Source organism: Mus caroli, chromosome 5 (assembly GCF_900094665.2).
Source record: "Mus caroli chromosome 5, CAROLI_EIJ_v1.1, whole genome shotgun sequence".
Classification (NCBI taxonomy): Eukaryota; Metazoa; Chordata; class Mammalia; order Rodentia; family Muridae; genus Mus; species Mus caroli.
The window spans coordinates 121,645,170-121,662,177 of NC_034574.1; the positions used below are offsets into that span (position 1 = coordinate 121,645,170).

Below are 17,008 nucleotides of genomic sequence, written 5' to 3' on the forward strand. Positions count from 1 at the left end.
GGAGGGGGATAGAGGGGAGGAAGGAATCGGAGCATCTGATAGACCGGCTCAGCCACACATCAGCCTCACTGGCAGCAGAGTCACTTAAAGTCAAAACTTCTGAGAACACACTTATCAAGCCCAATCACTCACATACATCAGGCACAGGCCACCTGGATCGGTGACCATGGCTCCTCACCTTCACTCTCTCCCCCCTCCCCTTTGTTGGTGTGCCAGCTTGAAGTTTAGGTGTCAGATGCTAAAACCTCTGCTTTTCAAATTCAAGGTCTGACTGAGCATGTAGTACACAGGCCACACGTAGGCACACAAGTGTGTATGCACACGTATGGGCAATTATTCACAGCTTTAGAAGCTAGGGGAGGGGCCTTGTGAGTCCTGTAAACTTCTGAGTGTCCTGATCCTTGTAAGTTTCCTTAGCTTCTTGAGTCTTAAGAGCCTCCTCCATCAATAGGGCACACAGGCAAAGGCACTGCCCTTTTCCTAGGTGAAGTAAGTGTACTGCCTGTCCTATGTTCAAGGCTTTCCCAGCCCTGAGCCATCTCCTCTAACAGCCCTTGAGGCCAAATTACTGCTACTGCCCAGGCTGGCATGCAGAACACTCCATCTCCACTGCCAGTTGCTGTCCCCTGTCCCGTGGCACTACAGCCATCAGTACCTTGATGATCTGTCCTTCTTTGAAGGGAAGCTCCTCTTCAGCAGCGTCTGGGTTTGGGGACATGGTAAGTGGGTCATAGTCAAACAGAGCCACAAAGATACGGGCTGGGAGCTCCTCAGCACCAGGGTCAGTTTCGGACTCATCATAGAAGTCTGGAGAAAGATGGTCTCGGCTGCTGTATTCATCTGGAGCGGGCAGGGAACAGAGCACAGGGATCGTGTGACACCCATGGAACAACTCAGGGGTACAGCTCACATGTAAAGTGGATCTATGTAAAGGACAGCCCTGTGCACTCCTCTTCATCTGTCTGGGCTCAGCATGGGGCCAGAAATCTGCCAGAGATGGGACTGTGGAAGCGGGCAATTGCTTCTGAACAGGACCATTCGATCCAACCTAAGCCATATTGTGAGGGAAAGCCACAGAAGCAAGAGGCCTTGAAGCTTTACCAGAATAGGTGTTTGGTCCCCTCGAAGTGCAGATGGGACCCCCATGAGATGCCTCTTGGGTCCTCAGCAGGACACAAGGCTAACTACAAGGTTATTTACCTCTCACACTTCAGAATTCAACATGGCCGACGGTGATAGTCTGCCAGCTCTGAATGTCTAACCAGCAGCAGATACACCCTACATGGAAGGAAATTAATGCTTTCTCAGTATCTAATTGTGATATATTTTGGTATCCTAATGCGTGTGTGTGTGTGTGTGTGAGAGAGAGAGAGAGAGAGAGAGAGAGAGAGAGAGAGAGAGAGAGAGAGAGAGAGANAGAGAGAGAGAGAGAGAGAGAGAGAGAGAGACTTGATATATCATGAGGTGTGTGGTTATCTAAACTATACCTGCAAGAATGTCAGTGCAGACTCCCTCATGCAGATACTGGACTCCATTAATAATCCTGCCCCTTAAATAAGATGGCAGATAGAACCTTCACACTTCCCCCTTGGACACTTCTTAAAAAGGATTTACTTCTAATTATGTGTAGGTTTGTGCACATGAGTGCGGGTGCCTCGGAGGCGGGAGGTGTCGGATCCTCTGGGAGCTGGAGTTACAGGTGGTTGTGAGTCTCCTGATGTGGTGCCTAGAACCAAACTCAAGTCTTCTGGAAGAGTAATACATATGCATATGTTTTTAACTACTGAGCCATCTCTCTGGCCATCCCTTACCCCCACCCCATCTTGGACACTTTAATTGGCTCCAGGGCACTTCCAGTACATTGTCAATGCTTGGCTGTTCTACAGTTTTGGGAGTCGAGGAAAGAAATCAAAGTCTGTGTATCTTTGGTACAGGTGAACCTGCTCTTAAGATATTTTCTGTTTATAGTTGCTCAAGCCTGAGAATATAGAACCTGCAAATACAGAGGCCAGTTATGCACACACACACACACACAAGCACATGCGCACACACACACATGCCTGCACATACACACAGAGACACATGCATGCACTGGCACACATACATGCACACTCATGCATGCACACATTCAAGCACATGCACATGTGTGCAAACACACACATGCATACCCACATGCACACACACACGCACAGACACGCACAGACACGAATGTGGGCAAGCATTCCATAGAGAGGGAGACGACAGAGCAGTGGTTCTTAACCTTCCTAATGCTGCAACCCTAAAGGTGTGGTGACCCCCGACCATAAAATTATTTCCATTGCTACCTCATAACAGTCACCTTGCTACTGTTATGAATCACAATGTAAACCTCTGAGATGCAGGGTATATGCTATGGAACTCCTATGAAAGGGTTGCTCAAACCCTGGAGGGATCAAGACACTCAGGTTGAATATTGCCCCCATAGAGGCTGTGGCTATTCGGTCAGAAACTAAAACTGTCAGGAGGGAGAAAAGCTTGGGAGAGCAACTACCCCAATAACTGTCTCTCACTGTGACTCCAGGGGTGACATAAGTGGACAGAGAGCACCAAAGAGGTGGCTTCTTTCACCCACCAAATAATGATGATTTAAAGAAGCACACCTGCACTACGGAGTGGCTGTCACACTTAATAGAAGCACACCTGCACTACAGAGTGGCTGTCACACTCAATCGTCACCTTTTCTCAGACCTCAAATATATACAGCCTTTACCTGTCCTGTGTCAGAAAATCTAAGGAGAAGTAGTAAAATAGTCCAGATTTTAAAATAAGGTGAAATAAGAAACCCTGTGTCCATACTAACTCCCTCATCTTTATTTCTCTAATGCTAGTCTGTACCTTAGGGTACAAACCACTTGTATCAAGGCTTTCTTGTCCTGGTATTTGTCCCTTTTTTGTTCATGTATCATAAACATATTTCAAGTGCTGGAGAAATGACTCAGAGGTTAGGCGCATTGGTTGCCCTTGTGGAGGACCTGGGCTCAAGTTTTCAGTACCCACATGGACGCTCACAACCAGCTGTGTTAACTCCTGTTCCAAGGGATCTGCTGCCCTCTTCTGGCTTCCTCAGGCACTGCATGCACAAGGAGCACACAACATACATGCAAACACTAATACTACCAATAAAGACCAATCTTAATAAAAAGATGGTATGAATGTGTGTCTCCAAATAATATTCAGTAACCCTAAAACCATAAAAAAAATAAAACAAAATACCTTTAGCAACTTGAAAGACTGATTATTTATTTATTTATTTACAATGGTGTGGATGTTATCAGAACCACACACAATAAGCAACCGGCTGCCTCATGATCCATTGTCTTCTTTTATTTGGACCTTTAACTTGAACATGGAACAAAATTATCTACAGCCTGTTGATTGCCTCTCACTGTGGTTTTGTCAGGAAGCACTGTAAGAACTCCAAGTTATTCTTACAGGATGATGTGTGGACTCCAGGGTGGAACCCCAGGGCAGCTGTGAGGCCCCACTTTGGATCTAGCTGGGGTTTGCATGAAGAACTTAGTCCCCTGTCACGGGACCTGGTTAGTTTAGTTTCAGCTCTACAAACGTCCCAGGGATTGCATCTTCTGGATGTGGCTTTGATGAGCATTTGCTGTCTGTGAGTTCTCTGTGCTTCTTTGGGTTGTATTATGTGGCTTCTCTGTGGACAGCAAGACCTCTGTGGCCAGGGGTGGAGTATGAAGCTGAGGATGGAGGCCTACGGTCAGCTTCCCCTGGATGCTAATGCCAGCTAAGTCTTCCAGGACGCACAGGGATGCCCTGGCTCAGGAACAGCTTATGCACCTGATGGAATGGGGATTCCTTGTTTCTTGGGAAGCCCAGTTGTGTCACGTGATGTTTTGCTGGAAGTGGTCTCGTGAGAGGATGTTTTGCTGAAGTGGACACATGAAAGAGCATGTGATGTTTTGCTGAAGCAGACACTTGGGAGGGTGTGTGCTACGGAAGTGCAATGCCTCGCTGGACTTCGCTGGTCTTCATTTCATAGACGGAAACACACCAAAAATCTTCTTAGAGTATTCCAGCTGATTCTGACCGTTTCTGCTGACCTGTGCTGATTGACTGGAGCCTTGCAGTTTCTGCTGGATCATGCTGATGCTACTGATGCACATTTGATGTTTGCTATTGAACTGGACTGCTGGTATCTTGACAACGAAGGGTAAAATCGCCCCCAACGAACTACTAAACAGGTCTACAACTCCCTTTTCTATCAATCTTATCCTTTCCCAAGTGACAAGTAACTCTAGTCCTTGCGTTAGTAGGGAGCTCGGAGCATTTCAGAACCCAAAATACAGTAGGTTTTGAAAATGCTAAGCCTCCAACCTGAACTGGGCTAAACGTCTGACGATGTCTACAATGTGCAACAGGCTCCTTGGCCCTCTTGGCAGGGAGGGAGTCTCTCTTTGTCCGACTTGTTTTCAATTTTCAGCATTTTCTATGGATGTAGGTTGTGCTGTATTCCCTCAAACCACCAGGCAGATGGGAAATGATGCAGGAGAGCTCATGTCACTTAGCGAGGTAGACTCCGTTACACTCGGATAGGTGTGGCCATTTGTTTTCAGGAGACTGACACACACCCCATCCCACCTCAAGGCCTTGCATTTGATGGGTAGGTAGTAAGATTAACAAAAAGACCAAAAATTACCCAGGGGAACAAATAAGCACAATTAAATGTCTAAAATACTAAGTGCTAATTTTTTTTAACTTTTACTTTTTCTTTTTTATATGTATGTGTGCGCACTGTGTGTATGTGGATACCAGAAGAGGGCATCAGATCCCATGGAACTGGAGTAACAGGCAGTTGTGAGCTGCTACATGGATACTAGGAAATGAACCCAGGTTCTCTGCAAGAGCAGCAACTGCTCATAACCACTGACCCATCTCTCCAGAACCCAGTTGCTATCATTTTAACATGAAAAGAGAATTAAAGACCAGAGGACCATATTTTCTGACCCCTGACCTGCTGGTTATTAGTCACTGGCTCCTTGGGCCATGTGCCTGGTGTTCTTGGTGAGTGGCAGACCTATCACATGGATGACCTACCACATTGATGACCTATCACATGGATGACCTACTACACTGATGATCTATTACATGGATTTTTTTTTCCTGTGTTCACAGACATGGAGGTTTGTCTGTCCTTCTACACGTGGGCACCCCATGCAAAGTGCTGGGTTTAAGTTATGGTTTTCCGCACAGGTTCTCCAGTAGCTACAAGAACTGAGAAGAGGTAAAGAGAGCTGCATGGGCTCACGGGCTCATGCTCTTTTAAGTGTTAAGATGAAGGGTGTGATCTTTGTGACATAGCATTACTGTCTCGTTGGGACCAGCTACACGTTAAGAATCCAGACAAACCATGCATAAGATGCAATGACAAGGGTCCCAGTCAGGCCAGAGAAGGCTGTCCCATGCTCTCAGGGACAAGGACATCTGACATGTCTTTGGGCGTGAGATGTCCCCTGACTTCTTGTGTAGTCTGACTTGCTATGGCAATAGCATTAAGTTCCTGGCCTGGAGATTAGAGTAGGAACCCCACCCTACCTCCATAAATGGCATCTCTCTCTGTGACCATAGGAATGCCCACTATTGCTTTTGGTATCTCTGCTCTGGGGATGGGAGGGACTCACAGAAGCCTGTTTATTTGGCCATGTGAGAGGCATCTTCTTCTCCAGCAGAACTGTGTCCCCCATTTGTCATTGTCCAGTGAGGTGACCTGAATAGGTTTCTGTCAGCTCTGAAATGATGAACCTGGTATTGACCCCAGCCATTCCTGCTTAGTGTCCCTGTTGATGTGTGTGTGTGTGTGTGTGTGGTGTGCAGTACGGTGTGTCTGTATGTGTGACTGTATGTATGGTGTGTGTGTGTGTTCACAGAAGCCTGGTTTATTTGGCTCCTCCCCATTCCTGTTACAAACATCACTCCTTAGAATTACTGCCCCCATCATCCCACGTCAATGGCAGCTGTCACCCCTGACCTGTGGCCACCCTTATCACTGGGTGATGACAACAACCCAGTGACAACTTTGGGCACCACTGGCTGAGTCCCAAATGGTTTGTATGAAAAGGAAATGCAGGTTCCATGGAGTAGGAGAAAAGAACAGGACTGTGATGGATGGAGAGGGGAAGGGCCAGTGGTGGCTCAGAAAGGGGACACGTGCCCTGGGGACATGTCCAGCTTCCAGATGTTCCCAAGACCTGCACCAATGTGGCTCATGCACATAGACAGCCCTACACACCTGGAGCACATCTGGGGTATACAGTCAACTCAGCATCTCTCTCTCTCTCTCTCTCTCTCTCTCTCTCTCTCTCTCTCTCTCTCTCTCTCTCTCTCTCTCTCTCTCTCTCTCTCTCTCTCTCTCTCTCTCTCTCCTCCCCCCCCCCAGGAACTTACTAAAGCGCACTTCTGAGTGTGTCTCTGATGGTAGATCCAGAGAGGATGTAACAGGAGGAGCTGCACCCTCCATGTGGGAAATGTGCGAAGCACCATCCCAGGTGGCTCTTGTTGATGGAGTAGGCAGGGGAAAGCCAGTAGATACAGTATTTTGTTCTCTCTTTCCTCCTTCTCTCCCTTCCCACATGAGTGACTGTCATGAAGTGAGCCACTCTCCTCTCATATGCTCCCTGGCATGGTAGACTGAACCCCAGCACTGAGTCCTGTTGTCCTTTCTCTCAGGCATTTTTCATGGGGACCAAAGTCCTACAACATGATCCCAGAATTGTTTTTTAAGTAGGTGGTGGACAGAAAGTGAACGATAAGGATGAGACCACTCACCAATGGATGGAGCCATCGCCGGGCGGTGCCTATGAGACCCTCCGCCACTGTGTGAATACCTTCGGCTCACGTGTTCCATCCGGTCTGCCCGTCCCATCAGCGCGGAGTTTCCTAAAATCTAGACCCAGAAGAACACTGTAGTTTAGACAGCATCCATCACTGGCCTCAGTAGGCAAGGAGTAGTTAAAGCCAAATCAATCCGGATTGGAAGCAGAAGCGCTAAAGGCAACTAAACATAGCTTTTAACTGAAAGGTTAGCTGAGTGACCTGGGGGAGAAGCCAGTGGGGGCCAGGGCCCTGCTTTCCATATCCAGGTCCCTTCTGGACACACCACAGTGGGGCTGGCAGTAAAAATGAGTCATACCAGGGAGCTTTTGGTTGACGCTTTTACTTCTAAAGCCAAATCCTTTGAACCAAATTGACTATGGTTTACAGCTCAGGCTCCTTTCCGGCCAAGCCTTCTCCTGGTTTTGCTGTCCATCCCCAAGTGTCACTAGCAGAGACACGCTTCCCAAAGTTCATCATAGACAGAGGGGGCACGGAGGATTCTAGACACTCAGGGAAGTGCCCGTGTATTATCAGCCTTGATCATGCTCCGTGATTAACCTGGGCCTGAATGGGCCTCCAGTCTAGAGATGTCTACCTCTCATTTGGACTAGAGGTCAGAACTAACTAAAAGGGAAGTGGATCATTAGGAATCAGGTTAATGAAGGCCATTCCCAGGCCACAGGAGCCAGGGTGTGTGAGCCTATAGCCATGTGTGAGTCTGGGCGTCTCGAGGTTGCAGGTAGTGCCTGGCGGGGACAAATCACAGCATGCATAGCTCAGGAGGAGGCTTTGCTGCCATGCTGGTGGCATGCTGGTGGCCCATTTGTGTGCCTGTAGACAGTTGGGGGCGGGGCAGATGTTGTAGAAAGAATACAATTACAGAGATGAATGAAGCCTTGGATGAACCCCTGCTCTGTGGTAGACACAGAGGAGGACAAAGACTGGGGTGAGCAAAACACTGGAAACAATTTACAAATATGAGTTTCTTCTCTAGACTCCATATTTTTTAAACAGTTATAGATGAAAGCCAAAAGGAAAACAAAAAACAAAAAAACTTAAAAAGCCAAACAACAAAGACAAGAAGCCTTTGACCATATCAGCATTCCCCCCTGAGTCCGTAAGGATCCTTCTTTTGGGGGGTAAGGGGTGTTGATCCTTCTTTTGGGGGGTAAGGGGTGTTGGGGTATACGTGTGTTTCCTGAGTTCAGATACTCAGCAGTTCAGCTAACCCTTAATTAAAACTTAGATTCAGTTGTCCTTTAAGTAAAGCAGCCGTAACCATCGCCGATTCTGTTGGGAAGATTGTTATTCCAAAGCAAGGAAGGAAACCTTCGGGATGGTCAAGCAACTGAGGAGCAATGGGGATCGAAGAAATTAAAAAATAAAATAAAATAAAATAATGCAGGGAAAGAACCAAAGAGAGCGGCCCAGAGAGTCCCCCGATGCACGCCAAAACCCGGAACCAAAGGCAAAACCAACGAAAGGATGAGCACGGATTGGTTTGGCAAGCGCGCGGGGGGAAGGATGGTTACTTGACACACCAAAGGGCCGTCTGCCACTCGGGGAGGAGGCTGTGTGAGCCGCTCAGCCGCCCTACTGTCGGGCATGGCTGGGCTTTTCCTCCAGACACCCCGAAAATCTTCGTGGTCGCTGGCCTCGTCCCAGCCATCCCTCCTGGGCACGGGCCTCTCCGGGCTGGGCTGGGTGTCATCGCTCCTGATGACGTCACTGGGGTCCACCTGCTCCCCAAAGTCCTCTTCGATGCTGCTCTGTCGGGTCAGCGTCCTCCGCCGGGCCAGCAGGGGCCTCGGGCTTCTCCTACAGGGACAGTGACCAGGGCCTGGACTGCACTTGGCCGAGGTGCTCCTGAAACTAAATCGTGACTCCTCCTCCTCACTGCCACAGTCCAAACCACTGTCCGGGCTCCTGGTGGCCGAGCGGCTGAACCGACAGCCTCTGTCTTCCAGAAAGATATCCTCCATATGGATGCCTGGGCCCCTGTGCTCGGCAGGGAGCCAGGATCCCTGTAGGACCGGATGTCCCCAACAGGAGCGCGCTGGCCCACGCTCCATGGCCAACAAGGCCCTGGCTCTGGAGGACCCCATGCCCTGCCTGAGCAGCGGCTGGCCAAGCTCCGCGTCCTCCTCAGCTACCTCGGGGATACTGAACAGTCTCTTACTGCGGTGGGGCTGTTGGGGGAACTCGGGCTGCTCCAGGAAAGCGCCTTCCAAGCTCCTAGCCTTATGGCATTCCTTGGGGACAGCATGTGTGAGAGAGCGGTTGTATGACCAGACATGAGGCGGTGGAGGAAGGAGAGAAAACACACACAGAATTAGTCTTGGCAGCGAGGCAGGGGGGGCAGCGCGAGGCAGCCTTTGCTCGTGGGGGACCTGCGGCATGCCTGCTTGGGGGGGCGCTCTGGGATGGAGCAGATGGGCCACGTGTGTGGGGGGGGTACAGAGCACAAGGTGAGGGGGAGCACACAGATGAGCCAGCGGGACGGGACGTCAGAGCAGACGCCATGCGGGTAAGCCAGAGGGAGGACACAATACTCCCTGGTCCTATGCTAAGGAGATACTCAGAGTAGAAAGGGAATTTTTCTGCCACCATGGCTGTTTCCCTGAGGCCCATGGACAGCCACCATGGCCTCACATTGTCCCTCAGGACTAGTCTCTTCCCAGCCCTTAGCACCCCTGCTGACCCCACTCTCCATTCCATTAGTTAATAGCCAGGAGGAGGAGTTTGGTCCTTTATAGCATGCCTGTGATCTGGTGAATGTTGTCAAACAGACCCAGCACCCCCACTACAAAGGACCAAGGTCCTCTGACTCCACACCTGAGATTTACCACATCTGGCCCATCTGGTCTCAGTGCCTGGCATTGGCACGGAGCTGGCTACTCTTGAGATCACTAAACAAACACTCCTGCATTCAGGCCTTAACCTGCCCTGCGCCACAGGCACCATCCCTGCCAGATCCAGCCCTTAGCCATCTCGTCTCTATCCAAAAAGCGTGGATTTTGACGCCAGCCACCTGCTCTGTACCATCCTTTGAGGAGATGTGGCTGACATTAGGAAAGCTGTTCTTACCCCCTGCTGAGAGCTGGGGTGGGTGTCTTATGATAGGGTGCCGTGGGGATGGCCTTGCCAGCTGCCCCCAGTGGTCTGTGGACACCTAGCGCAGTCGACTGTTTGCCTCTGCCACTACCCATGAGTCGGTAGGCACAGGACCTGCTAATTCGCGTATCTTTCTCCTTTACAGTGTCACATTGAAGGATTTTTGGTGTTGAGTGCTAAAAAGGTGAAGAATAGCAGCTGAAAAAGAGAGTAACACAGGGTAGGCAGATGGGCGGGGCCAGCTAGAGATGAAGGGCCATGATGATACCCTGATCCTCCCTAGGAAACCTGGGTTGCCTTAGCCACTCCCTGTCATGTGGGACTGTGGTTCAGTATGATCACAGCTCCCCACTGCCCTTGCCAGTTTATTAGGAGAATCTCAAACTCACACACCAGTCAGAAACCCCATGGGTGAGTGGCTGATGCCCCTAGGATACTGCTGCTTGTCTGCTTGTAAGAGAGGTCGGTGGGGCTACCCCTCCAGCTTCACAAGACCCTCCATTGGCTCTCCACTTTCCTCAGCAGGACTTGGAAGGCAGAGGCCTCTAATACCATGTCCTGGGCAGAGGAGTTTCCGAAAGGGGGAAAGCCTTTCCCTGAGCCACCCTGGAGCACTTTCAGGGTGGTTCCTGTTCCAGAGCTCCGCCTGGGGCAGGTAGGAATCTCAGATTCAGGAGAGACCTGTGGGGACCTGCTTGGGGGGGGGGGGGGCGGGGCACGGGGAACCAGTGTGAACTGTACCATACAGAGGGCCACATGGAGGTCCCCAAAGCCCCCTCCAGGGACCTCTGTGGGGGAAAACGTCTGCACGGTCTCTGTAGAGGCCCTGAGTAGACAGGAGTAATGAGTGTTGTCTTCAGTTTGCCACAGTGCAGGGTGACACACTTCTGCAGAAATAAACCCTGCAGGCTTCACTGCCCCACCCACCCAGGCATTCCCATAAATTAGCCACCCTTCCATCTCAGGTCTCCAGCAGCGGATGGTATGAACTCTCTTCCGGCGCAGGGGGGTGGGGGTGGGGAGGTTGGGGAGGAGCTCTGTGAGGGGATGGACATGCTGTCCTAGGCTTCCTCTGGCCTCAGCTGTATGGGTAGATCCCTCCTCTCTTGCAGTTGTGTGTGGTCCAGCCTCCACTGCCAGTTCAGTGCTAACTGGCAAGCTGCCGCTGCTGTCTGAACATGTAAACCTTGGGACTACTTCTGCTTCTAACTCTATTCCCACTACAGTGCTGGTTGTGTCTAGGGGATCCCAAATGGATCCCCCAAACTCTAGTACCCAGACCTCTTGGCAAAGTAGACAGGAGCAGCTGGTAACTCCTAAATGCACCCATGGAATAATCCGGGTGAAAGGACAGAATGGAGCATCCCCAGATTCGGGGCCCCCCAGTCATGAGCTCAGTGCTCACCTTGAGGGCGTTGTGAGAGGTACCGCTGGGCCGACGTCGGCCCCCATCCTCCAGCTGCATCTCTGAGTATAGCTCCTCCTCATCCTCCTCCATGATGTCTGACAGGTCTGACCCCCGGCTGCTCTCTGTGTGGTACTCATCTCCATGGCAACAGTGGGGCTATGGTCAAAAAGGAACACAAATGAGGTTTCTTTCTTTCTTTCTTTCTTTCTTTCTTTCTTTCTTTCTTTCTTTCTTTCTTTCTTTCTTTCTTCCTTCCTTCCTTCCTTCCTTCCTTCCTTCCTTTCTAACTGTGTATGAGTATTTTCTCTGCATGTATGTCTATACACTACATGTGTGCCTAGTATCTGTGGAGGCTAAAAGAGGGCATTGGCTCCCCTGGAAACCAGAGTTATAGAAGTTGTGAGGCACCATGTAGGTGCTGGAAATCCAACCCGAGTCCTCTGAAAGGGCTATCCTTAACCACTAAACTATCTCTCCAGCCCTTATAGGGACGTCCTGTACATGTCAGGCTCCTAAGCTGTCTCCTTGAGTTCTGGACCCATACTTGCCAGTGCATAGAGCTCTTGTTGCAAAGCATGTGAGACACAGTGTATGTGCACACAGTGTGTGTGTGTGCACACAGTGTATGTGCACACAGTGTATGTGTGTATATACACACAGTGTATGTGCACACAGTGTATGTGTGTATGTGCACACAGTGTATGTGCACATAGTGTATGTGTGTATGTGCACATAGTGTATGTGTGTATGTGCACACAGTGTATGTGTGTATGTGCACACAGTGTATGTGTGTGTGTGCACACAGTGTATGCGTGTATGTGCACACAGTGTATGTGCACACAGTGTATGTGCACATAGTGTATGCGTGTATGTGCACACAGTGTATGGGCACACAGTGTATGTCACATAGTGTATGTGTGTATGGGCACACAGTGTATGTGCACATAGTGTATGTGTGTATGTGCACACAGTGTATGTGCACATAGTGTATGTGTGTATGTGCACACAGTGTATGTGCACACAGCTTATCTTAGTGAAGCAAACAAGCCCTGACCCAACAACTTGGTCTAAGCAGCAGAGAGAAGACAGCACAAGCCATCCCACTCTGACAGGCGTGAAAATCCTGGATGCCAAAGAAGAAAGCAATGCAGTGTTGGTATGTCACATCATATGATGCTCAAGTTCCAACCTGTCTCCTCTTTACTTCACTAGCTGAACAGAGGCTCAGGCCCAACACTGACAATCCAGATGGCCGAGGGTCAGGGCACCCATGTGTACAGTGTCACACAAGAGAACATGACAGGGCAAGAGGTCACCTGGGGTGACACTGAGAGTTTTAAAAGAATCATTGAAAAACAAACAAGTGTGTACATGCATGCACATACACACAGAGACATATGCTCATGTGTATATATGTGTTCACACACAAAAACATGCTGACATGCATACTCACATATCACAATACATAAGCACATACTCATACAGAGACACATAAATGCATAGGAACACATGATGACATGTGTATACATGTCCATACACACATCCATACATATCTCTATATACAAGTGCACATGTGCACAATGATACACAGGAATTTAGACACATGTACTCACATAGCATGCACATGTACCATATATGATCACATGAATAAACATACTCATGCACATATGTACCAAACACACAAGTAAACATTCATATACACATACAAGCATACACAGAGACACATAGACACATGTACACACATGTGTACATACATAGACACACAGGAACACATTGTTACATATCTGTAAATAATCACACATACATGTACTTATTTATGTACATAGGCAGGCACACAGGAACACGCACACATGTCAACAAACACCACATGCATATATGCACATACATAGACAAACAGCAACCCATACACACACCATACACACTTAAACACCAGCACATACACTTATACACACATGCACATATGAACAAGCACCAATATGTAAATGCATGTGCACATATAAACATATATATGCACAGGCACAAACACGAATATAGAAACACATGAGCACACACACACCCAGGGCAGGCTAGGCCAATGTCCCCATGCTTCTCAACTCCTACGCATCCTGCTAAAGCCACGGCCAGCCATGGGCTAATGCAGGGGTGCACACTCTCACCTGCTTGCCCAGCTCTGACCCTTTGAGGAAGTCATCCACCGAGGTGCCTCTCCTCTTGACCTCGGGGGAGGCGTAGCCGTCCTCCTCATCCGAGTTGGTGTATTGCCCCACACTGCTTTGCTCTAGAAAGAGGCTCCTTTTCTCTAACTTGGAAAGAGAAAGGGACCACCGATGAACGGGTGTGTGGGGAGGGGCTGGAGGGGACACCAGGAGCATGCACTGTTGGCATCCTGGACCCCCTGAGTGCCGAGGACAGCAAGGAGATTTCCCCAGTGGTACCCTGGGGAGGCCTCTCATACACCGAGCACTGTAGCCTCCCTCAGGGCAGATACATGAAAGATGCTATGATTCCCTAAGTACGTGACTCTAGGCTGCTCTAGAGGGTGGTTCCCATGAGATCCAGGCTCCCAAAGCCAGATCTCCCCCTCCCCTCTCCTCTCCCTGAGGCCTTCATCACTCTCAGCTTCACTAGAGGGGACCACAGGCCTTAATAGGAGCCTTCGTCCTCCCTTGCTCGCCTCACCTTTAGTTTAGGCAGTGACTATGACATTGGGGCATTAGCCTGGGAAGGGTCTCTGGACTAACCTAGCAGCCACTGGGCTCTCCTATGGGGCTGCTCTGAGGCCACACTGGGATCCTCTGCCTCTTGGCCACAAGTATCACCCAGTCATCCCAGTGCAGGCCTGGTTCCAGTCTCACTGAGCCTTAGAGCGCCCTTCATGTTTGAGGTCCCAAGTTCATGCATATGTATTGTGTCAATAGCCGCTGTTGAGCAAATCAGATTTCACAGACAGTCTGATGCTCTAGTGTCTTACAAGGTGCTAGGTGCCTGAGGTCAGGGTAGCTCTATGCCCTCATGGAGATGCACAGGGTTAGATATGTGTTAGAAATATCCTGCTGTGCAACTGCGACTCCAGTGTTCACCCTTGGTCATGTATCCTCACTCTCCTGACTCAGGCCCTGGCTAGAGAAAACCTAATGGGAAAGAATGCCTCAGCCTTAGCAGACAGTCCCAGGGGTGACCATCTTAAGACCCACAGGGCAACCAGAAACTCAGAGGGCTGTGCCAATAGGCCCAGATGCCTCCTCATGGAGAAACTCAGGCTTGCCACAAACATCTGGGCAGCTGGCAGGTGGATACCTGGGAGAGATGGGCAGGTCCTGGGGCCAATTCAGTCGTGGGTCCTAGTCCCCTGGGCCTGGTGGGAAGGGGCACCCTATAGGTGACCTATAGTGCACATCTCATTAGCCATGATGGGAACATGCCCAAATCTCACTCCTATCCTCAATCTCTACAGTTACAATACCCCCTCTGCCCCTACCCCAAAGCATACACACATATCCTTAGGCTGGGATATGGTATCAAAAGAACAGGCCCCACTCAGTTCAGGACAACAGTCCCAGGCTGAGGTTCTAGAGTGCTCTCTGGAAGAGCTGTCCCTACCTGCCAGGTGTGGGAACAGGTCACACGACACCCCAAGAGTACAGGGACCAACTTGGTAGGAGTATACAACTTACCCTGTTGCTCTCAGCCACCCTCTGTGCAGCTTCACGGGCCATGGCCTTGGCGACGGTGGTAGACACAGGGGCTCCTTGTGGCTGAGGAAGGATCCGGCTGGGTGAGGGTGACCTTCTGCCTGGGCCAGCGCTGTGCATGTCAGGTGGTTCCAACATGTGGCCGTGTGCAGGGCCCGGTGACCGGCTCTGCTCCCAGGACTCATCCACTTTGACGTGGGGCCCCAGGTGTTGGTCTTTGGTATCCATGTCACTTGCTAATGGCTTTGGTGGGGGAGCAGTCCTCGGGTGGGGGGCTGGAGGCACCAGGAGGTCAGGGGGAATGGCAGCGAGGGCAGAATCCATGGACTCTCCCTGTACAGACAGGGTACGCACACTCACGGCCTTGGCCTCCAGGCTTCGCAGCCGGATCAGCTCCACTGCCGTGCCATCTGCCGTGGGGGCGATGACCTCAGCCACCTACACACAAAGAAAGCCATGTCACAGGCTGTTGGCATGTCATAACCCAGCTGTGGAATCTCTTGAAGGCAGATGCATGGCAAAAGAAGCCCAATATCTTGAGCCCCAGATCTGGCTCACTTCCAAAGCTGGCAAAGCCAAGGGGTATCTGGGAGCCCAGGATCCAGGTCAAAAGAGATCAGAAAAAGCAGAGCCTTCTTTCTCCATCTCTGGATTGGATCCAGGGTCCCACAGGGATCTGAAGGTGAGACTGTTTATTGCCACAGCTGGAGGAAAGGGAGGAACAGGGTCCAGTAAGTGGACTTCCTGGATGTGCATGGAACCCTAGGAGACCCTGTAACTTGCAAGAAGTAAATCCTGAGAGAACTGGCTGGGGCCATTACTCCCAGTCAAGCAGCCCAATCTGTCACTGGAGGGAAGAAATGGGGTAGCAACAGGTGATTTGAATACCAATGACCTCTTAGGCTCATATATTTGAATGCTCTGTCACCAGGGAGTGGCACTATCAGGAGGTGTGTCCTTGTTGGAGGAAGTGTGCCACTATGGGGTGGGCTTCGAGTCCCGCCTAGCTGCTTAGGAAATAGACAGTCTTTTCTGCTGTTTGCCTTCCAAACAAGATGTAGAACTCTTGGCTCCTCCAGCACCATGCCTGCCCGGACACCACCATGATGATAGTGGACTAAACCTCTGAACCTGTAAGCCAGCCCCAGTTAAATGCTGTCTTTTATGAGACTTGCCTTGGTCATGGTGTCTGTTCACTGCAATAGAAACCCTAACTAAGACAGGGACCCAGGTAGGAACCAAAATATGATGGGACCTCCTCACTCTCAGACCTGTGGCAGACGACAGTCCCCAGAGTGAAGGCCCAGTGGGATTTCATGAAGCCTGGTAGAGACTTGGAGCTGCAAGATCCTCAAATTCTGCCCCTGAGAATTTGTCCCCTCCCTCCCCTAAGCCCGCCTCTGCAAAGTAGCATGTCTCAGCCCACGCTCACCCTCTGCCCTTTGGCGTACACGCCGTATCCTGTGACATTTGCTCCATTGGACAACCCAGTGGGAGTCAGTGCAGGGGGCTTCCAGGAGACCTGAACAGAGGCGGCTGTGGCCCCAGCGTGGACAGTGACATCTTGTGGTGGGGCCGGAGGTCCTGGAAGGAGAGAAGGGACAGGTGCTGTCAGGGCATGGTCCTTGGGTCTTTCTTCACTTGGTCTGTCAAACTTGGAAGTAGAGCTCCCCACAAGATTGACAAGGAAGAGAGGGAGGACAGCACAGGAAGGGGGTGCTGATCGGAAGGACATCACTTTTCCTCTGAGAAGCCTGCTCTTATGCTCCCATTGAATTGGAGGAGGGGTAGCGTCCCTCTGCCAAGGGACTTGGAAACCAAGCAGCCTTCGATAGTTTCAGAGGAAAGACAAAGATACCCCATACCCCTGATACAGATCTCCTCCTACCCTTCTCCTCTCCTCTCCTCTCCTCTCCTCTCC

General features: G+C 50.4%; 1 protein-coding gene across 10 annotated transcripts in view; it reads right to left on the reverse strand.

Annotated features, from left to right (window-relative positions):
- The window catches only part of Rimbp2 (RIMS binding protein 2), a 192,534-nt gene that overhangs the window by 15,719 nt on the left and 159,807 nt on the right, over positions 1–17,008 (reverse strand). For 6 of the 10 annotated variants that reach the window (XM_029478008.1, XM_029478009.1, XM_029478010.1 and 3 more), the window contains 7 exons: positions 16,520–16,671; positions 15,070–15,525; positions 13,552–13,698; positions 11,393–11,551; positions 8,415–9,125; positions 6,826–6,943; positions 656–840 (listed from right to left, as the gene is read on the reverse strand). In XM_029478008.1, the coding sequence (XP_029333868.1) occupies positions 656–840; positions 6,826–6,943; positions 8,415–9,125; positions 11,393–11,551; positions 13,552–13,698; positions 15,070–15,525; positions 16,520–16,671 (1,928 nt within the window). The remainder of the gene's footprint in view (positions 1–655; positions 841–6,825; positions 6,944–8,414; positions 9,126–11,392; positions 11,552–13,551; positions 13,699–15,069; positions 15,526–16,519; positions 16,672–17,008) is intronic. The other 4 variants (XM_021163023.1, XM_029478016.1, XM_029478015.1 and 1 more) reach the window with 1 other exon arrangement.